At 33.0% G+C, this 26,330-nt stretch overlaps 2 protein-coding genes across 5 annotated transcripts; one reads left to right on the plus strand and one right to left on the minus strand.

Moving 5' to 3' along the window:
- The first annotated feature begins 1,185 nt into the window (after positions 1-1,185).
- On the plus strand, positions 1,186-22,256 carry LOC128865115 (proton-coupled amino acid transporter-like protein pathetic). 4 transcript variants are annotated; one of them, XR_008454745.1, is made up of 9 exons: positions 1,186-1,262; positions 1,324-1,662; positions 1,742-1,822; positions 4,977-5,127; positions 5,185-5,530; positions 5,650-6,192; positions 10,492-10,664; positions 13,614-13,926; positions 19,521-22,256. XR_008454745.1 is itself a non-coding variant. In XM_054105096.1 (7 exons), the coding sequence occupies exons 3-7, from the start codon at positions 4,995-4,997 to the stop codon at positions 13,856-13,858; spliced, it is 1,440 nt and encodes a 479-aa protein (XP_053961071.1). In that variant the 5' UTR covers positions 1,206-1,662; positions 1,742-1,822; positions 4,977-4,994; the 3' UTR covers positions 13,859-22,256. The 4 variants fall into 4 exon arrangements, 1 of the variants encoding a protein (XP_053961071.1); XR_008454744.1 differs by having other exon boundaries at positions 1,206-1,662; XR_008454746.1 differs by having other exon boundaries at positions 1,206-1,662; positions 5,188-5,530.
- Positions 21,880-25,654, minus strand: LOC128865116 (protein fuzzy homolog). Its single transcript, XM_054105098.1, has 4 exons — positions 25,522-25,654; positions 24,886-25,449; positions 24,310-24,815; positions 21,880-22,315 (listed from the first exon to the last, which is right to left on the minus strand). Exons 1-4 carry the CDS (start codon positions 25,597-25,599, stop codon positions 22,258-22,260), a joined length of 1,206 nt encoding a protein of 401 aa, XP_053961073.1. The 5' UTR covers positions 25,600-25,654; the 3' UTR covers positions 21,880-22,257.
- Positions 25,655-26,330: the final 676 nt, after the last annotated feature.

Raw genomic sequence — 26,330 nt, forward strand, 5'->3', positions numbered from 1 at the left:
GAACAAAATAATCACCTACGAAAATAAAACACTAGAGTTTGAGGAAAATAAGCAGCTAAAAGAACAACTCACAAAGAATAAGGAAATAGAAATATCATAAATATGTACAACCTATATGTAGATACAAAAACAATTATTAAAAATGCAATAAATGTACTAGTTAATCCAACTTGTAATGGAAACCAATCAAGCATAAATGAACTTTTTAATAAAATATGTTAAAGTAAGTGTAAAATATGAAGACATTCGAAACTTTACAAAAAAAAAAAACAAAAAAAAATTACGTTCGATCAAATAATACAAGGCAATAAATCCAATCTAAAAAACATTTTCAAGTTGAATTTTCATAGCAAATTATTTCTTACATGGATACAATTTGGTAAGTATAGTGATAATAATAAGAATTGCTATTGTTGTTGCTTATAAACATAAAGGCATAATTGTTAATTTAAATGAGCGAATTCGGGAGAGTACGAATGAAAATGGGGAGACTTTATATATACGAATTATGATAAATATGATGACTTCAAGTAGTATTCAACTAACAAAAAATAAGTAACTAAATAAACAGGAAATATCACAATAGAAATTGTAAACAGTTCAACGCAATAATCAGTAGTAAAAAACCTACTTTAAATATTGAGCAAGAAATCTATTGCCCATGCAGCGTTTATATTGCATTCTAGAAAATAAGCAAAGTTAGCAATAATGAAGTTATGATAAAATAAATTAGTCTTGTTCAATAGTTAAAACCTGTTTTTAATTCATCTTGGAAAACTAAAAACGCTCTAACGCAAGGGGTCAAGATTCTTATAGGATATCTGAAAAGTAACGTGGTTTCGCATCTTATAGTATTTACGATCTTGTAATTAATTAATTTATGTATTTATATTATAACATCAAATGTATTATTTATTTGAAATACGGCACAATAAGTACACGTAAACAATTGCATAAATTTTCCATTAAATGTATCTTAACATATGTTAAATATCTTTCAAATAATAATTGAGTAGTAAAATTGCGAAATTACAGCTGACGTTAAAACAGTTATGGCAAGAAATCAGGTAAGTCAAATATGTTTTAACAGTGAAATTTGCCATATCGACATGACATTTCTGTTTTAGCAGAGAATTTTTTAACATATTCTATAGAAGCCAAGTTCGATGTGAGTGATGCTGGGTATAACCTTTTAAAGATTTGGGAGCACTGGCTATTTTTCGTGTTTATTTGTGGGAGTTGCGATTATAACAAAGCTCATTGTAAATATTGGATGGATTACAGTATTAATTCGTCGCCAATAATACATATATATATCTACAGGCAAAAGTGATGCTTTGACGTGCACAGATAACGACAACGCCACTATTTGTGTCGAATGAAATCTGTATCAAGGAGAAATTTTCCACTTACCAATAATATCAGCACCAGTCACTGCTCCGTTTAGTCATCGATCAAAAGTCTACTCGTTTCATGTTGAATAAAAGCGTTGCAATTAATGTAAGTGATTTGTAATAAAAATCTGAAATAAAGCAGCTGTGGAGTTACTTTTAATTGGTGAACGGATCGTTCTTGAGTTAAGGATATCAGTAAAATATTACATACTCTGAATACGAAGAAAAATCAATGGAAGATATAACACCTCTTACGAATCTTCAACAGGTTGGAATATCTAATGCTATATGCATGCAGGCATTGAAGTTATCAAGTTTCTGTTATTAATTTCTTTCTTTAATTTCAGTCATAAATACCTAATTGTTCAGTGATTATTTCCTCTATGAGTTTCCATTTCTAAATATTTCGAATCAAAGAAAATACATATGTAAGTTTTATTTTGGATATTTTTTTGTTTGCTTTTATGTTTTTAATATGTGTGGAGGCAATTACTGCATAAATACTATATTGACAAATCAATCAATACGTTCTTGACTATTTGAAATGTATGCTCTGAGTTTTGATGCACATTAACTTAACTTCTGGGTTTAATCCAATGAAACCCAAATGAAACTGCATTTACCTATTGTAAGTTTCCACCGACCATGAATATTGCAAAATCACTTTACCAAAATGTTCAAAACATGTGTAATCAGAAGAAAATAAACCTCATTCTCATGGCAGCCGGTTCTATGTTACCAGAATGACTCGGGTTTTTCCCACCAAGGGCTGCCGCCCAGTAAGCTAGCTTTGGCTAGTGAACCGTTTATACAAAAATTAAACCTTTACTTAAAACGGGATAGTTTACTAAATCAAAACGCCTTTGTATAATATTTGACTTATAAGAAAGACAACAATATCATTTGAGATCGACATATTATATTTTGATAGGTGCATCGAAAATCCCTATTAGCCAGTGTGCTAATCAAGTTAAGGTTATATTGTATATATCCCCTATAAATAATAATATATTTTGATTTAATTTGGTTTGGTTTTAAATTGGAATTTTAAGACTTCTACAGAAAACCAAAGAGATTTTTAAGCGAATGTAGCTGCTTTTAATATAAAAAAAACCAATAGTATTTATGGTATACATGAATACGGGTCTCTGTTGGCTGCGAAGCCATTTGCATGGGCTGAGGATATGACCTAACGACTTAGGTTCTGTAACTCGTCCGAAAGAAATCTGGACTTAGGGCCAAAACACCGTTTTTCGAAATTATTACTGTGGGCATGAAGCTTCAAATGTCAGAAAGAGTTTATTTTTATAGCGGTTGGCAATGATAAAAGAGCGTATACTGCTCAGATTCGGTAAAATAATGAAGGTCTCTCCATGTGTACGACAGTATCAAGATATATATTATTATTTTTTTCCTTTCACACATATTGGAGTATAGGGCGTAAAGGAGTATCAATGATGAATACCACAAATTGGTGGAGAAGCTCTACCAAACACTTTTTAAATGATGTAAGGGTCAATTGTGTATACATACACCTGGGTTCACAAATAGCAACGCGATATTTGTAAAGTTTTGGCTTTATTTATTTTTTATTTATTATTTTTTAATTTGTTTACATTAAAGGGTTTTCCAATAAGAGGTGTTATTTTGAATAGCCCGCTGTTACGGTAGATGTCAGCTTCAAAAGCTGTCATTTTTTTATATTTGACAAGTAGAAACTACGCCATTAATAAAAATTGAACGATAAACGCTTAAACAACGCATTGAACTTATTAAAATTCACTATAAAAATGGTGAAAATTTGGCAGAAACGGTTCGTACAACTTTTTTTAGGTCATCGTCAAGCACCTTGCCGAAAGTGTTGAAGAAAACCAATGTTTGTCCATTCCTCGTCGTTCTTTGGAATTAGACATTCCACAATCGTCGTTACACCGTATTTTGCATAAAGATTTGGGTCTTAAGGCTTATTAAGTCCAGTTAAAACAAGAACTCAAGCCGGGCGATCATCAACAACGTCGTTTATTTTCAACAAGACGGCGCTACGTGACACACAAGCAGCGAAATCATTGACCTTAACACCTCTTATTGGAAAAACCCTTCAGTTTCTTCAATAAAAACCATGTGACTTAAATTTTCTAACTTTACAAATTTAAAGCAATGAGCATGGTCCATTAAATTTTGGTATAATTTTGATGGAGCTCGAAAATCGCATCGGTTTTGGAGAATTTTGTTTTTGCTAGCGGTCTGGTACGTTTTCTCCATATAAAAAAAATTCGAGCGGTCGCCAAAATCGAATGGTTTGTGTGTGACTACTCTTTAGTAGTTCCCGGGTTCGAAGCTCACTGTGCGTTCGAAACAACAAATTGATAGAAAAGGTTTTTGTGGGATACGGTACACTAGACAGGGCTAGTATACTGGGGCGGCAGCTCTTGGTCGGGAAAACCCCGAGTCATTCCGGTAACGTAGAACCGGCTGCCACGGGAATGAAAAGGTCGGTCGCCCCTCGGTAGGCAATGGTAAACCTCCGAATCCCTTATAAGAAAATCATCTGTCGCTCGGAGGGGGGTCCCTCCCTTTGGGGGGAAAACATCAAGACAAATACCACTGATTGGAGGAGGGTCTCGGCTAAACACCCAACAAAGGGTGTAAGCATATACATATATATGTGCGTATGTATGTATATACGAACAATTTTAAGGAAGATTTTGTGTTGTTTCCATCCTTCATCTGAAAATCCCATGACATTTTCTTATTTTGAAGCCTCATGTTATTTGACGAGCAAAATGAGCAGGTGCATCAAGAAATGGAAAACGTGAAAACTATTTTTGAAGGGCTGAATTATGAAAGTCTGAGAATGGCAATGGAAGCCGAAGCCAATAATGATTTCTAAAAGTGCAGAAATATTAATTAATTAATGGGTTTTTACATTATATTAAATGTAGTTTCCAAATATAAAAAATAAATATGATGGTATAACGGTACAAACCAAACTTTAAATGAGATTAAAACTAAAATAAAAGCAATACAGTAAATTTTTCAACTTCGAGAAAAAAAGGATTAAAATTGTAATTTCGCGTAAATAGTTTTTTATTATTCACTAGATTCATAGTTAAAAATCTTTTTTCCAAAAGCGGTCGTCCCTCGACATTTAATGAGCATGAAAAAGCTCCTCATAAAAAGCAATCTGCCTTTCGGAGGCGGTGTACATATCTCATAAATCTCTATTAACACAAATTGAGACAACCTCACTGGTTGTTGTTGTAGTATAAACATGTGCCATACATGTTTGGAGAATGCTGCTAAACTAATAATCCATAACCGGATATAAATACGTGTGATTCCGGTAACGCAGAACCGCGGCAGAGAAGTGGCGAATCGAAGTCATATTATATTTAACTTCATGACATTGTAACTAGTGCACATCTGTATGTAATTGTATTTGTTTCATTATTTTCCTGTAATCTGAAATAAAGTTTTGTTTCATGTCCTAAAATGAAATTGTATCCTTTTGATTTTTATTTTAATACAATTTTCCAAAATATTTATGCATTTGTTAATTTCCAAACCTCATATTTCACTTAGCCAATTGTAAAGAAAAAAATGTCCGAACGTCAACCTCTCTTGCTTCAGTCCGAAACAACTGCATCGGAAGAACGGCAAGTTCCCCGCCCAGACATTCGAAACTCTCCAGATAATACACTGGTGAATGTTCAAAGTGATGATAGCATTGGTGGTATGAAAAATTTAACTTCAAATACTTTTATATTATTATATTATAATTTTATTACAGTAGACTCAAATGAGAGTTTAGACAAGTCGTCATATAATCCTTCTTTACATCGGACATTGGAGCATCCGACCTCGAATTTTGACACCTTAGTGCATTTGCTGAAGGGTAACATCGGAACAGGAATTTTGGCTATGCCAGATGCGTTTAAAAATGCAGGCCTATATGTGGGACTATTTGGAACTCTCATCATGGGAGCAATTTGTACGCATTGTATGCACATGCTCGTGAAATGCTCTCATGAGCTTTGCCGAAGGCTTCAACAGCCGTCACTTGATTTCTCCGAAGTAGCCTTTTGTTCGTTTGAAACGGGACCTATTGGCTTGCGACGTTACTCCCATATTGCGCGGTAAAGTTATTATTCTATATGTAATATATATTAATGCAATTATCAATTTTAAATTCTCAGCTTATAGTGCTATTTTATTCAAATGTATATATTTATATATATATGTCTTTGGGTTTCAGACGCATGATAACGACATTCCTTTTTATAACTCAAATTGGGTTCTGCTGTGTTTACTTTGTTTTTGTGGCGTTCAATATCAAGGAGGTGGTGGATCATTATTTTCCGCACAATTATATAAATGTGAAAGTCTACCTGGTGCTAATCTTACTTCCAATGATACCATTAAATTTAGTGCGCAACCTTAAATATTTAACACCTGTTTCCTTGGCTGCTGCAGTGCTCACTGTATTAGGTCTGGCATTCTCTTTCTTCTACATTCTACAAGATTTACCTGATACGGATACTGTAAAGCCGGTTGCATCATGGGCTCAGTTACCATTGTACTTTGGGACGGCTATTTACGCTTTTGAAGGAATTGGCGTAGTCTTACCACTTGAAAACAATATGAAAAAACCTGAAGATTTTGGAGGCACAACGGGTGTATTGAACACTGGAATGACTGTCGTTGCCTGTCTCTACACCACAGTTGGATTTTTCGGTTATTTAAAGTATGGAGAAAATGTAAAAGGAAGCATAACACTTAATCTACCACCTGATCAGTTGTGAGTAGCCAGTATTTCATATTATTCTATATATGTTTCAATATTCTATAAGTCGTATGCGACTTTGGAAAGTTTCTCTAATTAGTTTTGTAAAAAAATAAAGCTAGATATAAAAATGGGGAATTTCCATCTACAATAAATTTTGTAGTAGAATCAAAATATTAAAACACCAAAAATTTAGGATCAATATATAATACTGAGTACTCGTATGTACATATATATGTAGAGGTTAATGCAGTTTACACTTATCATTTTAGCTGGAAATAATTTTTTATTAATTCTTAGCACATCGAATCCGATATTTTAATTTGAGCTAAATCTTTGATATTTTTAGCGGAAACTGTAGTATTATTCTGATTAATTAGCAATAAATCCACAAAATTAATCTACCCGTTCACATTTCACTACCTGCAAAATTGACAATAAGCTGTCAAGACTGTTTTGAAAGGTTTTTCTTCATAGAAATTGCTTTGGTGGAATACTTTGGTTCATTTAATTATTATTCACGATATGAATAGGAGAAAAAATAGCTAATTTAATTGCATAACTGGCTGCTAGTAATAAACAGTTGGGGAAATACGTAAACGATGTTTACTGAGGTTTAACCTGTTAAGCGATTATGTCGTATATATGCGTCAATTTCAAAAGTTAATTTTTTAGTTAATGTCGTAAATATGCGTCATGCCGAAAAAGAAATTGCATTTGCTATGAAATTTAAAGTTAAGCAAAAAACGAAAATTTCCCTGTAATTTTGACATTATAAAGTAATCATGAACACTGAATTTCCTGATAATCGTTCAGCCAACGCGCACGGTGAATCCAATATTGGGTGAAAACCGGTTTTGCATCGACAGTCTTCGCTTAAAATTAATTCAGCACAGTAAATCGAGCTGTCTAAGAAAAACTAATCGCTTAAAAGGTTAAAAAAATTATATCAGCAATACGCATGGCAAATTCGATATTACATTTTATAATAAGTAATAAGAGGACAAAGTGTTTATGTACACCCGTTTTTTCTGTAATATGAATGCATAATCTTTATATATAAAAATGAATGTTTGTCTGTATGTCCTCGATGAACTCAAAAACTATATATATGGTATATATATGTATTTTTCCACGGAGAAGGTTTGTAGAATATGCTCATTGCTGCCACTCGCCACCAGGTGGCAATGCAGAGTAGCAACTTCTGCCCTGTTCAACCGATTTTTTCGAAATAAACAAAATCAACAAAATGATTTTTCTTTAAAGTTATTTTTCTTAACTTTATTTTAGTTGTTGGCATAGCAACGCGCGCCAGGTACAGCTATTTAATAATATTTAACAAAAAATTTATTAGAACTTCGTCTACAAACCTGTTTTCTTTCCCGGTGTATATTTTATTTAGTTTTTACACTCGTAAAAATAATTATCGATAAAACAGGGTTGTATTTAAAAAAGTGTGGTATTAATCTAGGATTATTTTATAATCTCAGATTTCGGGAAAGAAATTTTGCATGGATAATTTCGCTTTTTAATTACGGATTGGGAGTTAAGCACGAAATAGTAGATAATCTACTTTAATGTGAACGTATTATTACTCTCTGCACTTGACAAACAGTATTTTTCTTATTATTTATCAAGATTTCGGTAAACCCCTTTCTTGATGAATTGTTAGGACAAATAAAAATCTGTTTTAGTCTTTGATTAAAACTATTTTGTAAATATAGAGAAGATATTTTACTTTTATTTTATTGTTAGACGAAGATTCAAATTAAACTATTACTAAACGCCGATTTAAAAAAAAAATAGTTTTGAGAAGAAATTAGGGTTTCATATCTTTGTGTAATATAAAAAATAGTAAAACAAGTGAAGGTGTACTTACACCACTGGAAATGTCTAATTTTGAATTTTGTCCAATCACATCAGTGGATGTCGAAAAGTCGTCTTCCGTATATGCAACGCACTAAACGACCTGTGCAGATCTTTATTGCTTGAGAATATAAGGGAACATTTGATTTTATATTTAAAATTTTCAAACCTCGAAAAAACTAAATGCAAAACATAAAATATTGAGCTGTACTTAAATATATTATATTAACCAAAAAATATAAACCTGCACTTTAAAGATAATTATGCAAAAACAATTCTGGGTGGGTAATAAAAGGAAGGTGGTTGTTCACTTTTTGAAGAAATGCCACAGTTAAGGGGTCCTGGTGGTCTAGAGCCCGAAAATTAGGGTATTTTCAGGATTTTTTTTTTTACAATAAAAAAATAAAAAACGATTTTTAATTTTTTAGCCTTTTTATTTAACTTCTTTTACATACAAAAAAAAATTTTTTTGTTTTTTAATTTTAAATATTTAAAAATGGCGCTGAAGTTGACCTTCCCGAAAAATTGGATCAAACAAATTATTAATCAGTATGACTGCAGCTATGTCCCGTACTAGAATAAAAAAAAATTAAAAAAAAATGGTGCGGTTTTGAATTTGACACTCTAAAAATCGTTTTTTTTTTTTCAGTTTTTAATGAAAAAAATACGAAATAATTGAAATAATAATATGATTCTAGTACGGGCGATATCTATTGATGTTGTCAACAACATATTAAAATTTCAGACGATTCGGATGAATAGTTTTTATTTTGACAACACCAGGCCGAAAAAAGTAGTTTTGAGATTGAGATTAAAGTTTTGACCATTTAAATGCGACCATTGGTGCCGTCGCGTGACGAATCTGACTCTACGTGCTAAAACGGCTGTAGAATCGAAAATACTGGGAATATCCTTCCAAAAATTTTACAGAATATTTTTAAAAGCCTATACTTTCGCAATATCAAAAAAAAAAACTATTTCTAGACCACCGGGGACCTTAATAAGAAACCTTTACTTAATTTGTTATTTAACCGATTAAACACGAAATGTTGGCGAACCTTGTCGGCATCAGGAGAATTGTATGCACGAATATAATTTTTTGTACATTTCAAATTACATTAGACTTTTTCCACATTTGCCTGCTACTGTTGCCGAGTTACTGTTTTAAATAACTCAAGTTTACTTAAATTTTGAAATAATTGGTTTCTGGGAAGTTGAATATATTACCATAAAAACACAATGAAATAATGGAGAAAATAAATTATTATACTAATAATTAGAACTCTTAATTAAATACAGTGCACTCGCGGTAACTCGAATAGCCGCTAAGTCGAACGACGTGCTAACTCGAACACATTTTTTTCCCTATTGACTTCTTTGTAACTCGAACAATATTAAAGCGCTATAACTCGAACAAAAAAACAAATTTATTTGTACACACATTCTTTTCAAACATGTATATTTTGTACATAGATACATATGTAATAGTATATGTATATAAATTATATGTATACTAGTTTATTGTCCATATGAATATGTCGACGTTAATATCCCGTTAGTTTTCTGGGAACAACATCTTGCATTGACCAAATTGCTTTAAATTTGTCATTTGTAGTGTATCAGTGCATGTGAGTAATGGATCGTAAAAGGTTGAAGTGTTTAACATTAAAAGAGAGGGCTGAAGTCCTTAACAAAATTAAACGTGGACGTAGTGTTACTTCTCTAGCGAAGGAATATGGGGTAGCCAAGTCCACCATAAGTCTTATAAAAAAGAAAGATAAGGCAATTTATGGCTTGCACTAACGCTACCGGCAACCATAAGCTTAAACTTCTCGTTATTGACAAAGCAAGAAATCCTCGTATTTTCAAAAATTTTAACTGTCCGGTGGAGTACGAAAATTCCAAATCAGCCTGGATGACTTCGGCGATTTTCAAAGACTGGTTTCATAACTCGTTCGTGCCGCAGGTAAAATCCAGATTCATTAAAACAATTTTTTTAACCAAGTTAAATGACTTTAATATTTAGGTAAGAAAATATTTGAAAGATGGGGGACTACCTGAGAAGGCTCTTCTTCTAATTGATAATGCCCCATCACATCCCAACGAAATCGAATTAAAGTCCGAGGATGGTTTAATTTTAACCATGTTTATGGCGCCGAATGTGACACCATTGATCCAGCCAATGGACCAAAATGTAATTCGTATAACGAAACTATACTACAGAAATTTTCTACTGGCTTCCATTTTCAACAATCGATCGAAAAATCGATATCGATGACTGTTTTTTTAACATAGCACACTCAATTGATAAGTCGAACAAATTCGATAAATCGAACAGCGCCTGTTTTAATTAGTTCGAGTTATCGCGAGTGCACTGTATATGATAGTAATTTAAATGCTTGTATTTATTGCAACTATTTAATTGATTTTAATAATTGTTTTCTGTAGTATTTCACAGATGGTGCGCATTGCCATGGCCGTAGCAATTTTCCTGTCATACACTCTGCAATTCTACGTGCCTGTTAATATTGTTGAGCCTTTCGTTCGCAATCAATGCGAAGAGCAACGCACAAAAGAATTGGCATCGACAGCGCTGCGGATTGTATTGGTTGTATTTACTTGTAAGTTTAACATTAGCTTTTGAAAACATAAAAAAAACAATATCTATAGTTTTATTCATTACATAAATTTATTTTAAAATTCTCAATAAGTACTAAAACTCATGCGACCATCCCTCATGAAAAATAACGACAGGAAATAAAAAGAATGAACGAAGGAAATGGGAAGAGTTTTCCATCTCTGATGATATGGTCTGTAAAATAACATACTTACATATGTACATATACAAACATATCGCTCCTTTTCTGTAAAACCATCGTAACCCCAAAAACCGCTTTAAAGTTTTCCAGTACAACTTGCTATTTAAACTAAAAGTAATTAAAAAACTCTTCGACCTAAAAACCCCGAAACTTTCATTAAAAGCTATTACGATTTTGAAAGTGAAAAAAATTTATTATACAACTTAGAACTTTGTAATTATTAAAATAATATAAAAAATATCGAAAGAAGAGTTACCTTAAAAGGTGAGCAAGCAGTTGAAAAGCAAAGTATTTTTCTCACGTTCCAAGTTTTTCGTCAATCTTGTCGTTTTACATGGCGCTGAGGCGTGAGTGATGACTATCTTGGATAAAATATATGAGAAAATTTTTTACCTGAAAGCTTAACATTAATTACACATCCACATAGACTAGCATATACATACAAATATTTTGTTTTCAATAATTATATTCTAATGAAGTCTAATAGGTGCCGGGAATTATGTAAAATTAAAACTTGCAGGTGCAGTTGCTCCGGTCGCGCGTCCTCAAAAAAGCACACAAAATTACTTAAAAAAAAATTATTCACCCAGTTTATGATATGCACAACAAAGAAACTTGTTTTGAATTTTATTTTATATCAGCTTGCATATTTCTTCCAACGGTGTAGTATAGTAAAACGGCGCAGGCGCTGTAGCCGACTGGGTGGGTGCGTGACTATCATTCAATTGTGCCCGGGTTCGAAATCCTTGTCATGAAACACCAAATAATAGAAAGTGTTTTCTCATAGCGGCCGCCTCTCGGCAAGCAATGCCAAACCTTCGAGTGTAATTTTGCCTTAAAAAGCTCTTCATAAGAAAAACCATTTGTCGTTTAGAGACGGCATAAAACTGGAAGTCTCTCCATTTATAGAAAAATGACAAGATGCACACACAAATAGGAGAAGGGGCTTGGTCAAATACTCAAAAACCAAAGGGTATAATCGCCAATTATATCTATATATTAGTTTGAGGAAAAATAAATCCATTATTTTAATTTTTTATTTTGCGCAAACACGTTCAAAACTGTTTTATGGTCGATCTTTAGCTCCTGGGCGATGCTACGACTACTAACATACCGTTCAACTTCGATTATTTCTGTGATTTTATTGACATTTTCAACGACGGGCCTACCAGTGCGAGGTTCACCTTAAACATCAAAAATGCCTGAACGGAATCGGCGAAACCAAAATTGCACATAATTAATGGTTACAGTACTGGCACCAGCAACACCATTCACAATTTCAGCGGCCTGGTTTGTATTTTCGTCTTTATCAAAGAAAAGTATAAAATGTACCGAATTTTCTCTGTTTTGACTTCCATTGTTAACACCCTGTAACTCACAACTGATTGAAACAAAAAAAAAAAAAAAAAAAAAGAATATTTTTAGTGTGAAATGTCACCTTGACAATGACCAAATCATCCTAATTTGCCGTGATAAGGCAAATTCCTTTCAGTTTCTGCTTAACTATTGGCCTAAAATTTTCAATAGGGTTGGCATCAAGCGACTATGAAAACCATTCCAACAGTTCAATCCCATTTAGCAGTTTCCATTATACACACCTTCGGCTAATGAAGGATTCTTGTCTGCTTGTAAAATCCAAGGTTGGCTAGTTTTTCCAAAAATCTTCGCAGCTGATGGTAAATATGCTTTTTGGTGAATTTTATTCATTAGAAGTTCGTTGATGTTGGTTATCAGCATTATCAGTATCAGAGTCACCCAAAAGGAATATTGATCCGTGAACATTACGTTTGCCCAATTCCTTTATCACAAACAAACAAATCCTCTGATCTTGCTCTGGAGGTTTTTTTTTGCCTCGTCCGGGAAGTTGTTAAGGTTTTTAACTTCCGTGTGCTATTTCACTTTTTTTATGAACGTATTCAACTTCTTGAAATATTTTGCTCCAGATGCACGTGACATTTTTGGATCTTTATGGTGTGTACATAGGAACACTTCTTCAAATCGTTTTTCATTCGCGGAACTCCTTTGTAAAAACAACGTACGCTTTCTAAATTTCTCACAAAACTAACAAATTGCACAACGCGTATTGCGAAAAGAATGCACCTATTTTTTGCATTTACATTTTTTTATAGCGAAACTCAAGCTTGAACTTTGCAGGTCACGTTCTATTAGGCATAATGTTGCTGTAAAATATTTCGTGATCATATTGACCAATAATATTTAAAATTTGTTACAACTGTGGTTCGTCAAGCACTCATCTCATATACATTTATACAGCATCTATATTGTGGTTGACTGCACACCTCCTTTATGATAAGTAATCTTTCAAATTATCAACATTTTTTTAATCGGTATCTCCAATAGAGAATCTCAATAAATACACAATTTTTCATGCCAATAATTAAGTTGAGATGAGGCATATATATTGTAATTAACCCAAATATTAACCGTTTATTTTACACATTTGTAATTTTTTATACTTATTTATTTAGAAATTGATTTCCAATTATCAAAATAAAATTTTTTAAAAGCTTGAAAATGCTTTGCGAATGTATTTAATTTCATAATATTGACCATCTAAATTTCCTATTTGTGACTAGTTAAAAAATGTAAATAGCTAAAAATATATTACGTGTGTTGAAGGTGGATGGCTATAGTAAAATTCTACTATTGCGAATACTAATTGTTTTAAAATACAAAATAACTTAATAGCCGTACAAATATAATATTAAATTATGTTTCGCTCTTTTTCAGTTCTTTTGGCTGTCTGTATACCAAATTTGGGTCCGATAATCTCATTGGTGGGCGCTGTTAGTAGTTCTGCATTGGCACTGATTGCTCCGCCAATTATTGATGTAATCACATTTTATCCAGTGGGTTTGGGCAAGTACAACTGGATATTATGGAAAGATATGGCGATTCTAGTATTTGGCTTGTGCGGTTTTTTCTTTGGCACTTATGCAAGTTTAGATCAAATTCTTAACCCAAGTGCCAATTAGTGATATTTTCCAAGGAACATTGAATAGAAATGAATCATTACGGAATCTGACATGGTATATAGATATAGGTATGTAAGTAAAATTTCTCGACCATACAAAGCTCTAAGTGTATATGTTTTCATGGTTTGAGGTTATATATTACTATACAAACAGTAAAATGTGCTGAATTTGCTAATTACTTTGAGCTGTGAAGTACTATATGTAATTATTGTAATTTTTATTTAAATTGTTGCTAAATGTTTATGAAATGTTGCCCAAAAAATAATTTAGAGTACAGAATTGCAGAAAAGCACAAACACAGAAAACTTATTCAACTCAAATTATATATGCATATAATATTAACTATATTTTTAAAGAGTTAAAGCACCATTTTTTTCCAGAAAAAAAATTGGTTATGTTTGATTTAGTTTTTTATTTGACGCTTTGTATTTTTGTTTGTTTTTTGTTTTTGTAGAAGTTATGTGTAGAGAAAATTTTTAGATTTTTTAGGTGTAAAATGTAAAGCAATTACCGAAAATTTATTACCCTACAAACACAAATAGCTAAGAGAGATGAGAATATTGCATGAATATCATGAATATCATGAATATTGCAGTGTACATTCTTTGCTATGAACAATAACAATTAGAGAGCTATGTTCCAAAAATAAGGAATAATTACTAAATAATAATTTATTTTAGATAACCTTAATATTACTAGGTCGTCCTATCTTTTCTGCTACCTAAACTGTCGCAAACAGAATTAAAACCTTGTATAATGGTATGTACTGATTAAAAACCTCGACGCTCTTCTATTTAATTATACTTGTATTAAAAATGTTTCGTAAGTAAAATCAATCCTTAACTTAATTTTCGTTAATGCTCAATTTTCGTCAATTGTTCATTGCAATTTTTTAAATTCTCCCAAAATAAAATTGGACTTAAGGCCGGTCACATGGAGAAAAGTTTCCCCCTCTTCTTAGTCAACCTTGTGCTAGTAACTTTTCTGCTTCTTCAGAACACCACTATGGCCCGGAACTCCGTACAGATTAACACTGAACTCTCGAATTGCTGTAAACTCTTCTTTAAAGCACTTTGAGTTTGCCTTTATCGGCCTAATTATCTGCAACGAATGCTAGTTTTGAAAGAAAAAGTTCCTGCCACGTCAAGATTCACACTGCGCACAATATTAGAGTTGTAATGCAATTCTAGTTTGGTTCTTGTTATCGAGTAAAGTACATGCATTTTCAAAGTTCTTCACATTTTTAACTTATATCCCTCCAACTATCCGGAGCATATTACACCACGTAAGTGAGTATCAGGTGTTAGAAATCGGAAAGGTCGGTGGTATTTGGTGGTAGCCTTTCAACCTATCTAACGTAGTAAAATAATTACTACCATGAATCCTATTAATGTAATTAGATATTAGCGGTAACGGAAATTTGTGGGGGATAGTGTTATCACTCAGTTCCTGATAATCAACGCCATACGATCTGTTCCACCCTTTTTCTTCGTCAACAAAATTGCATTCCTTTGATATTATGTTATGTTTCTTTGCTTTTAAAATATAAAGTTTAATGCTGGCATAATAATAAATATCCCTTTTGTTTTAGTTTTTTTTTTCAGTCAAAATTTAATTTTTCGAAAGAATTTTGAAATTATCACATTTTTTGTTTGATTTGATTTATTACATTTTTATAACAATAATTGTATTAATTATAATTTTTAGCTGGGCACTTATGATTACGTTTACATTTCAACTACATTACAATACAATTACCAGTACTTTAATTGTAATCTTAAAATTAATGAGTTAATTAATTAATGAGTTTGCGGTCTGGAATAATTCCGAGATGTTGTTGTTGTTGTTGTAGCAGCATAAACATTCCCCATACATATATGGGGAATGCTGCTGAAATGACAGCCCTTGGACGGATATAAATCCGGCTCGTTCCGTTAACGTAGAACCGACTGTCGTGGGAACGAATAATCCCGAGATACTTTACCTCGATAGCCAGTGCTAGACCCAGTCCATTTAGTAAAGGGAGCCTTGAAAGTGGGTAATTTATATTTATTTGTGAATGGTACCATTTCGGTATTTGTGGGATGGACACTCTTCCTGTACATCTATAGTTTTGTAAAAAATCGTTCAGAACCTGCTTCCCTGATGCCACATCTTCTTGAGTCTGTATTTTGCAATCTTAATAGTACATAAATTATTTACAGTATGATTCCAGAGTAGCGGGGGAGGAGACCTCCCCTGAGAAGTACGCCTTGCTACGTGCCTAGTGATAGTGGTTCCCCCATATTTCACAATCCAAATGTAGTACTTTGCAATTATATTTTGGTTCCTAATTCTAATTTTCTTTAGCAACTTCAATTAAATTTCTCTTAACGAGGTACATATTGGTACATAATACATATATGATCTAAGCGGGAACGCTTCTACAGGTACTGTACAGAAAGGTGAACTCGCTGTTTGTTAGTATTAAATCTGGTGCAAAGTCAGTTTGTTATGTTATTACTTCTTCATTAACATTTTCACTAAAAAAAGTTCGTTTGGTTTATCGACTTTTTAAGTTTTTTTATTCGAATTTTCACATTTTTTGTGAACGTCTCTAAATCTCTATACTCAATTTCGACTTCTGCTTTTTTTTGTTCATTTCCCAATAGTTGTAATTTAAAATACATAAACGAAAGGAATTTTCAAAAAATACTTACTACTTACTTTTTGTCTGGTTTATTGTATTTCGTGTGTTTTTTTGTCAATAGGTCCGTTCACGTAAAAATTACTGAGTAACTTAATTTCCGAGAATTCGATCTCAACGACAAAAATATCAAAAAAGTACATGAACGCAAAACCAGTAACAATTTGCAAGTTTTAAGAACAGCTGTTTAAATTGGTGGCGGGAAAAATCACAAAAAGTAAATTTTTTTCAATTGTGCCCCCTCGTATTAAATTTAAAAAATAAAGCAAATAAAATGCCAAATAACAAGCTTAGCTAGCATCACATGATTTTATTTTGTCCACAATAATTTGTTCTATTTCATCATCGCTGTCAGATTATATTGTGGCAATTACGGCTTTCTTCCTTGCTTCGGCCTATGCATGTATGTATAATATCGTCCCCTTAGTATTAAAACAGCCTATAAATTTTTTGATGTTTTGAGAAAATGAATTTCAAACTTTTTGTCTCACTCAAATCTCGTTATGTCTGTAAATATTTATTATTTTTTGACTGACGTTCTGACCCACTTTGTGGAACTAGAATTTGACAAAATTTTGACCACATATAAAATCGACGATGGAGAATCCAAAAATTCAATAAAAAAATAATAGCCTATGAGCACATAGGCTATTGTTATACTAAGGGGACGATATATACAGTAGATTCTGTTTTTATGCGGTACAAACATTTCGCAAGAAACAGCATAAAAAAAGCTACCAGTTCTATAGTAAAACTATAGATAGGTTTCAAAAGTGCTAAGAACCGCATAAATCTGAAATAATGTAATAAAATCGCATAAAAGAGGGTACTAGTCCCATATTATAACTATAGATACGTTCCATAGACCGCATGAATCTGAAATAATTAAATAAAATCGCATAAACAAAAAATTGTATTTTTGAAAATTATATCTTTATTTAAGAAACGTCAGAATCGAAAAATAAATTTACATCGTCAGAAATAGAATCAGACAATATCCGCATGTTGCGCATTCGTTTAGGATTTGGCGTAAAATCACTTTCGTCACTTGAGGAAATGTACACGTCTGATCTAGATGGTGATGCAGGCGGTTCCATACTTGTAGGGTTAGCATTTCTGATGTAATCTTTGAAGAGTTTTTGCTTAGCTGGTTTACAATCTTGTTTATACAATTCCCGATAGGTCGACATGAATTTTTTAATTTTTTTAAAAACCGCACTATTTCAAAACCGCATAAAAAAACCTGCATAAAAACAGAATGTAATTGTATATGTAAGTACATATATTACCAAATTAGTTAATAATCCAGAAGAACAAGCATAAAACATAAAATATTCCTTCAATGCTTTCGATTGTGTTTCGGAAACTGCAACAATGGTAACTGGAGGCTGTGGTTAATAAGTACATACCTCTATATCATTAGCCGATTCCTATTTAATATATGACTTCAAATAAACTTTATAAATTTTATCTAAAAAATATTTACTTACATTATTCATTTTAATCACCATTTTCATTTCAATTCGTGCTTATTTTTACTTTGCGAACAGCTGTTTTTCTCACTTGCAAACTCTTACAAGTAAAAATTTATCCTTCAAAATGTTATGTCATTTTGCTGTCTCATCTTCCCCTATAAAATTGCATATTTTGGGTTGTCCTACTCATCACACATATGCATCTTGAAGCAGCTCATTTGTGTCCAGGTTATTAATCCTCGATTGATCTATGCCTGCGAATTGTGGTTTTTGGTGATATTCCTTTCCTCACAGTCACGCACAGCAGAGACTTGATTTCCCCCATACTAATCTCTTCGTCTAGCTTTTGTTGTTACTTTTTCTGTTAGTCTTGCGCGATACTGATTATAGTTAATATATGTAAATTCCAGTACAGAGAATTCCAAAAATTAAAAACTGTCCAATGCAGCCTCTCTATATATTTTGTCAATCTCATGGCTATACTATTACGCAATTTAAAAATCGAGTATCACATTTAGCAAACGTTAGTGGATTGAAATAACCAATTTATAATCAAACCTGATATAAAACGCGTCCGTCAGTGATAACATTTAATCATTACCAACGAATAATACCAGTGACTGGTCGAGATCAGTCTGAAAAAGGGTTTTAATAACAACATCCGAGTAGAGTTGGTTAAAAGCTCCTTCTATAACGAGAAAGATGCTAGTGTAAATCCCTTGAAGGCAAGTGAAACAACAATTTCATGTCGAACTGTGCCCACCGTCTTGCCGTTAGAGTATGCGTGAAATGTGAACGTTCAACACTCTTTCAAAAACTTTGAGAACAAAGGAATTGAGGTTTATAGATTTAAAGTATTTTGGTTTGTTTTGATTTGTAGAAATGTGCAAAATGCTTACATTTACTAATTATATAAAATAGGTTGTATTAAAGAAAATTAACAATACTATTGTAGTATTTTAAATCGTTTTCCACTAATTTATGAATAAACACGGCTATCAGAACCCAAATAATTTAACAATAGGTCCACCGAACCGTTTATTATGGATAATGTAAACGGTAAAATTTATGAACTTAGATCACAGAGACAACCTTAGATGAATGTGTTTATGTGTGACATTCCGGCGCTGACATTGGCAGCGGGAATATTAAGCATGAAAATATTTTTTACCTAAAATTTTCTTCCAAAAGAATTATTTGCTTTCGGAGGCGATACAAACCTGTATGACCCACCATATATTGGAAAACATTAAGACACACATTAATTGTAGAAGTTCGCCCTGAACACTATTTAAGGATCACTTTATTATATACATACCTATATGTATTAGTACATCACGTACTACATTTTGGAAAATCGTTAAACGCTTAAAAAAGTAACAAAGTAAAAAAGTAATGTTATTATTATATCTAGAGCGAAATATAACCGTACTGCCTTAAATGTATTCGTTGTAATCAAATGTTTTAACAGGCTATTTTTTATTCGCTTCTCTCTTTTTAGTTTTTGATTAAAAGTTGTGTGTATTAAATACATTCCACTGATTTCTTCGTCAATTTATATTAATATATGGTATATATACTATATGCGATTGTAATAGGTTTAATAAGAGTGAATGTACAAAGTGTAACCCTTGGTACTTTAAAAAGAACTTAATGACAGAAACCTCGAAAGATTTACCTAACAATTCAGTGACACTCACATTACGCTTCAGTCAAGTTTAATTCAAAAGTTTTCTAACTCCGGAATTTCTTGTTGGGTGTGATTCGGTGGCATTCTAGAAACATTTTTCCCCTGAAAATAAAAATCGGTGAACGGGCCGTTTGCGAGAAAAAGTCGATTTTTAGAATTGGCGACATATTTCATATGGTCGAAATTCTCTCGAGCAGCCAATCGATTATATACTCTATGTTTGAAGTTGAAATTGTGGAAAAGAATCGTCGGACAAAACGTTTTCAAGATTCTGAGGTGAAAAAGCATTCAATACTTGGAGTCATATATTAGGAGTCATGTCTGTCTTTTAGTAGCTTGAACGCGATGCTACACTTCAAACGATAATCTTCGAGATATTGCCATGACACATTGAGACGAATAGGTAATATTAAGCTTAATTATATTGATTGCTGTGATGCAGGAGCCTAGAAAGGATGTGAGAAAAATGTATGTGCTGCATACATTCGCCGATCTTCGATAAAAGTTCTTCAGAAACATCTGTTCTATAAGTTATTTCACCTCCTGAATTTTATTTAATGTTAACTCTATATATGTAATAGCACGTTCCAATTATTAGCCAAGTCGTAGGCAAAATTATGTAATGGGGAATGGAGCAAAACAAATGGAGGAGCCAACTTTAAAAAGAACTTGTTCAAAAACATCACAATACTGGGTGCTTGAAATTTTAAGTGATTTTCGAAAAAGTTTCAATACGTGATTTGAAACTAGTGTGAAAAAAACACATAATAAATGTCAATTATTCATAGCATGAAAGCACTAGTTACGATCTAGTTGTGAGTATAATGGCCTTCACATTTATTTAAAGAAACATACTTGCTATTCCACTTCTTTAACCAAATTATTTAGTTTTTAATATTTTTGTTATGTAATAACAAGTATTAATTGTTAAATGAAATATCATTAAAAAAAACTTCAAACATAAAATATTTTATAGATAGGCTAGTCCATAGAATTTCAACTATATCGAATACTTCGCCGACACTACTATTCGATTTCTCACATAAATGGCCCGTTCGGCAATTTTGAATTCGAGGGCAAAATGTTTCTAGGATGCCGTATACCATCACACCCAACAAGAAATTCCGAATTTAGAAAACTTTTGAATTAAACTCGCTTCAAGCACACCGTGATCACTAAGAAGCATAAATGATACCAGAAAAAAGGTGAGATAAAACGTTATGTCTTTCCATGCTAAACTAAAGCCAGTATTATTCATTTGCTTCGAATTGAATTAAATTAATTACAATAAATAAGCCAATTGAATTCTACAGTTTAATTCGCATATTGGGCTTACTTTAACATTAATGATGGTAGCGAAAGATATAAAACGTTATTGTAGGTATACATAAATGTCTATTCAATTATTATTACTCACATGTATTAATCAAATATTAAAAGTTCAAAAATTTAATTGATAAATTATTTTGATTAACCTTTACGCTATAATGTTTGAAACGTTTGAAACACACTATTAAATGAAGTGTGCTAAGATTAAGTTTTTTAGGTTTGATTACAATAAGAAGTAAACTGAAAAAATGAAAAAGAAATGTAATAATTTTAAGATATAGCTATTTAATGTTGAAGAGTTATGGGAATCTCATTATGAAACTTGCAGAGATTACTGAACAAAGTCCGAGCTGTTATTAAAAAAATAAGAAAAAAAATCTACGATGTTTTTAAAAAATTACCAAAAATGTTGGAAACAAAAAAATTTAATTTTTTCTCAAATAATTTTTTTAAATATATATTATGTCCCCAAAAGTTAAGAAATAATCATAAGAATTTTTAATTTGAAACAAAATTAAACTTTAATAATCTCAAAATTAAAAAAAAATTTTATTTTTCGAGTTTACTTTTTATTATAATCAAGGCCAATTAAATAAACCAATTGTTGCAATAATTAACGGCAATGTCCAAAATACTAGGATCCCTCGAGTGCGAGGTATATTTATGTATGAATTTAGGTGCACGTATTACCAAATATACTAGCAAAATATGAGGCCAATAACTTTGAACCACACAGCCAAAAATCTAATTATCTAATTAAGTTGCTTAAATCAAAAACACAAACTCTACAAACTTTATTTAGAAAATTCTATAAATACTTTTGAAGTAAAAAACGATTACATCTGTCTTTATTTAAATTTATATATTGCCATGTATAAAGGTCAGATCCGTAATTTTAAAAAATATAGAATTATTGTTCTTGCTTAACCATATTGTAAGCCTAAAAGTTATAGTAAACCAACTTAATAATTTCCGTAAAATTTCGTTTGTTGCATACGCACGCAGATTTCGTATGTTACATACGTATATAAGACAACTGACAATAACTTAATCCAAACTAGTATACCAACTGTGGAGCCAATGTATGATAATGTAGTTATAATTGCTAACATAATCTGAGACAATAAATTGAACATATAATAAGTACATAAATATACACGTATATTGTAAAAAATTCGATGTCTACTATATAAATAAATATATTATTTTCAACGATAATTTACCATCCGATGCTTTTATCTTGAGAAATTGAGAATAGCAGTTTTTGTGTAATAAATCTGAAAAAAGTGTTTTTTTAAATTAAAAAAACTTACAATTATGTAAAAATGTGGGCATTCTACATCAAATCATCTTATTTATATGGTTTCGAAAATCTAAACAGGTTGATTTAAAATAAACTACCTATTTGAAAACAGGGGAGCCCCGAAAACCGAGTATATACGGCTGTTTATACTGGATTTGAAACCTATTACGGATATACAACATGAAATTATCGCTCGTGAGCATATATTGATAATCCCAGAGGGGCAATCACATTCGCTTATTGCGTTTCGTACTGCATTTTCCGGTGGCCGAACCAAGCGCCATGCAACTAGAAAGTTGGACAAGCTGATAAGCAACAGTGCACCGTTTGTTTTCACTAGCGATGAATTTCACCAAGAAGGTAAAAAAGCTCCAAAGCCACCCATCACGAGGGACTAAACATGTTGATGTTGAAAAACATAGGCACAACGGGAGTCGTATGATCCCTGACTAGTGAAGGCACCCCGCACGATACTAACCACCTTTTCACATGTCCAATCAAACCCACTCATCTAATACCCTTCTCCCTTTGGACCCAAACATTCGAAACAGCAAATTTCCTGGGCCTACCGTTAGATGAGCTAGACGAAGACGACCGATGATTTGCAGTACACTGACAGGGCAAAGTTAACTGCTAACAACAACAACCGTGGACTAAACTAAAACCGACCCTGTGAGAAAACATCCCTAGTAGCGTTGGATTTGTCACACTACTAGTTGACATTGAACAATCCACTTTCACACAGGGACAAGTCGCCAAACAGAGGCAAATAAAGCAACCATGCAAAGCTCTCAAACACCAGGAAGTTCCGTATAGGAACAGCCCCGGTAGGCACTTGGTGGAGGTTGAGCCACCTCTTCGGCACGCCATTTCCATCACATCTCTAACGAGATCCACAACTATATCCAACAGCCATTGTACTCATTTACCAAGAGTTCCTTCGTTTCCACGACAGTCGGTTCTACGTTACCGAAACGACCTGGATTTATATCCGGCCAAGGAGGGTCACTCCAGCAGCATTCCCCGTATGTAAGTATGGGGAATGTTAATGCTACTACAACAACAACCAAGTGGTCCTTACTACTTTCGTGAGCTTTCGCTCTCCGTATGTCGTTATCGGAGTCCAGCCACAACCCATTGCAGACAAATAGCTTCATTTGTTCGTGACACGTGTGCTAGTTTGACACAATTACGACCTGGATATTGAAGTCTACTTATCTGCTCATACTCAACATATCTCTGGCAAGTGAAGATACCCCGCACATCCCTAGCCACTTAATACCCCTTTCTTCTGGACCCGTCTTGTTGAAACAGCCCGTTTCCTGAGCCTATCGTTATATGAGATGGAAGACGGCAACCGATGACTTCACTAGGCTTAACGGCTTTTTTGAACTGCTACATGTATAATATTTTTTGGGTTGTCGTTGTTGTTGTAACAGCACACATTCCCAAAAATGTTTCTGGAATGCTGCTGGAATGGCAGTCTTTGCCCGGAACATAGAACCGATTGTTGTGGGAACGCATTGCATTGCGCCATACAATACGATTATTTAAAAAGCAATTATATTTTTCGATATATTCTCCAGGACTATCACGGCCAAGGCGAAAAGTGGTAGAAAATGGCGGCAAAAAAAGTGAGATGTTTATGGACTTAATGTAATGAAACCGAATGCAACAGCAAAGTGGCTATTCCAACTGTTCCTTTCTGGTAGGCTAATCATCGAAAATGTTGATAAAGTCGAAACGGCATGTGCATCCTTTGCATAAGGATAATTATAATTGCATTAACTTCATCCTCGAAATAAGGCGAAAAAAAGTTGGGAACTTTTAATTTTACCTAATATTTATATGAATTTATCACAGAAAATATTCCTTACATAACTACTTTTGGATTCAAAACCTTTCCGCTTTGATGTGAAACACCCTTATAAATATGATACATAAATACGTTTGACATATATGTAATACCTCATTGCAGGAGTTGGTATCGAAGAAGTAAAGAGGATGAAAATAGTATTTCCAAGTTGATCATAATGTGCATAGCACTTATGGTAATCCAAACACCAATACTGGTCCAGAGGCTCCAAATATCGCGAATGCAATTCAACTTCTTTACTTTTGCCATTAAGAGCTTTATTATATTGTAAAGTTTGATCAAAAATTTTTTTTATGAAATCTAAACGCAAAAGACCTCCCCCTATGGTTCTCTTTCCTCCAGAAGTTTGATTTAAATTATGTGCCAAAACGCATTTCTTCACTTTTACATTAGCTACTATAATAGCCAGTACACACTGATCAATTTCAAAATGCTCTGGCAAATGGCGTGTCATACATCGCTCCACGTTCTGAAGATTTTCTGAGCCGAATGCATCCTGCGCCATAGCCCGCAATTCGCGAAAGCTCGGACCTGCTCCACATATAACACATACGATACTACTTGGAGCTAATGGAATAGTCACGAATCGATATGCTAGCTTTCATTGGATTACACATAAAACAAACAAAAATTAAAAAATAAAATAAGATAAAAAACATCCTTTCTACCGTTGCATCCCGTTTAGGCAAATACACAGGAACATCATTCTGTAGAGTACTCGCCGAATTCAATAGCAACAAAAGCAATTCTCGATCGATGGGGTCCAAATCCCACCAACCTTCTGTGCCTACCGCTACACTATTTCCAACTACAAGGCAACAAAAAAGCGAGCCACAAAGCCCACTAAAATCGTTTAATCGTTGTGTCAGTTGTTGGTTCTCTACCGACAATATACACTCAGTAAATCCCAATATACGCGTGGTGCATGCTTCCAAGGCGGCATCTATTAAAGGCACATAATTTCTTGCCTCCTTCTTCATTCGATCTAACAAAGTTAAGTCAACTAACTCGTTATAATTTACAAATAGTGCAATTGCTCCAAAAACAATTTCCGCTAATGACTGCAAGATCCCCTCAGTCATTGAGCGGCCACAAACTATCAACGTGACAGCGTTGTGAAAATCTCTCCAAATATAGGTCCAATCTTCGGAATATGTCACTTGTAATGTTATACCCAGAGATTTGAAAAACATATGAAAACCATTTAGTGAGGCTACTGTCGAAAAAGGTAACTGCAATGAGCAATAAGTAAATAAAAATAATTAATCTTTGGGTTCAAATTTAATGCACCCTGCGGCACATACATTATCACAGTCCCCTTTTTTGCGGGTAAACACAGGTAGGCCACCATTTGTTGTTAAGCAAAGTAAATAAATTGACATCCTCCTAACAAGTAAATACAAATATCATCACCAATTTACTTAAAAACAAAAAATTAATAGGTTGCCAGACTTCCTGATTTCGTTCACAACTTTTATTTGAGATGCACAGTTGCAAGGCGAATTCATAAAAGGTGAGTTCGTTACCGCAACCACTACATATACGTCAAGGCGAAGTGAGTCTGATGTCAATTTCCTTTTCAGTACAAATCAAACGAACAAAACAAACAAAAGTAGGAGAAATTACATATTTGTGAAAATTTAGTGAATTTTCGCTATTTGGACAAGTCTGACGTCAGCTCATTCGCAATACAAAATAAACGAACACAACAAACAAAAAGAGGAGAAAATTAACATGCTTGAGAAAATTTAGTGAATGGCTTGGTAATATTGTGATTTGTGAGATTTCAACTTAACAAACTAACGAAAACGAAATGCCGTGTGTTAAATTGTGAAAGCACGAATTAATATAAAGCCTCTAAATGCAGTTTGTTTGCGCTTTTATGCGGAAGACGCCGTGGTTAGAAAGTAAGTGTGTTTGGTTGTTTTCATTGCTTTCGCCTCCTCTTCTTCTTCACAAACAAGTAATTCCCCTTCCTCTTGATTGTTTATTCATGGAATCTTAGGACACAGTGAATTCGGAAGGTGCAATCTATTTCTCTATCATTCTCGATTGTAACCGTATTAAACTAATGAAATTTTGAGGAGATATCAAAAGCCACAATCAAATTTTC

The sequence above is a fragment of the Anastrepha ludens genome, chromosome 5 (genome assembly GCF_028408465.1).
Source record: "Anastrepha ludens isolate Willacy chromosome 5, idAnaLude1.1, whole genome shotgun sequence".
Taxonomy (NCBI): domain Eukaryota; kingdom Metazoa; phylum Arthropoda; class Insecta; order Diptera; family Tephritidae; genus Anastrepha; species Anastrepha ludens.

Excerpts from the sequence above, each read along its gene's own strand:
- LOC128865115 (XM_054105096.1), top strand. The coding sequence starts at position 4,995 with ATGTCCGAACGTCAACCTCTCTTGCTTCAGTCCGAAACAACTGCATCG. Across the intron at positions 5,128-5,184 it reads AAGTGATGATAGCATTGGTG|TAGACTCAAATGAGAGTTTA; the intron begins GTATGAAAAATT and ends ATTTTATTACAG. Across the intron at positions 5,531-5,649 it reads CGTTACTCCCATATTGCGCG|ACGCATGATAACGACATTCC; the intron begins GTAAAGTTATTA and ends TTTGGGTTTCAG.
- LOC128865116 (XM_054105098.1), bottom strand. The coding sequence starts at position 25,599 with ATGTCAATTTATTTACTTTGCTTAACAACAAATGGTGGCCTACCTGTG. Across the intron at positions 24,816-24,885 it reads TGCCTAAACGGGATGCAACG|CTAGCATATCGATTCGTGAC; the intron begins GTAGAAAGGATG and ends ATCCAATGAAAG. Across the intron at positions 22,316-24,309 it reads ATACCAACTCCTGCAATGAG|ATTTATTACACAAAAACTGC; the intron begins GTATTACATATA and ends CACTTTTTTCAG.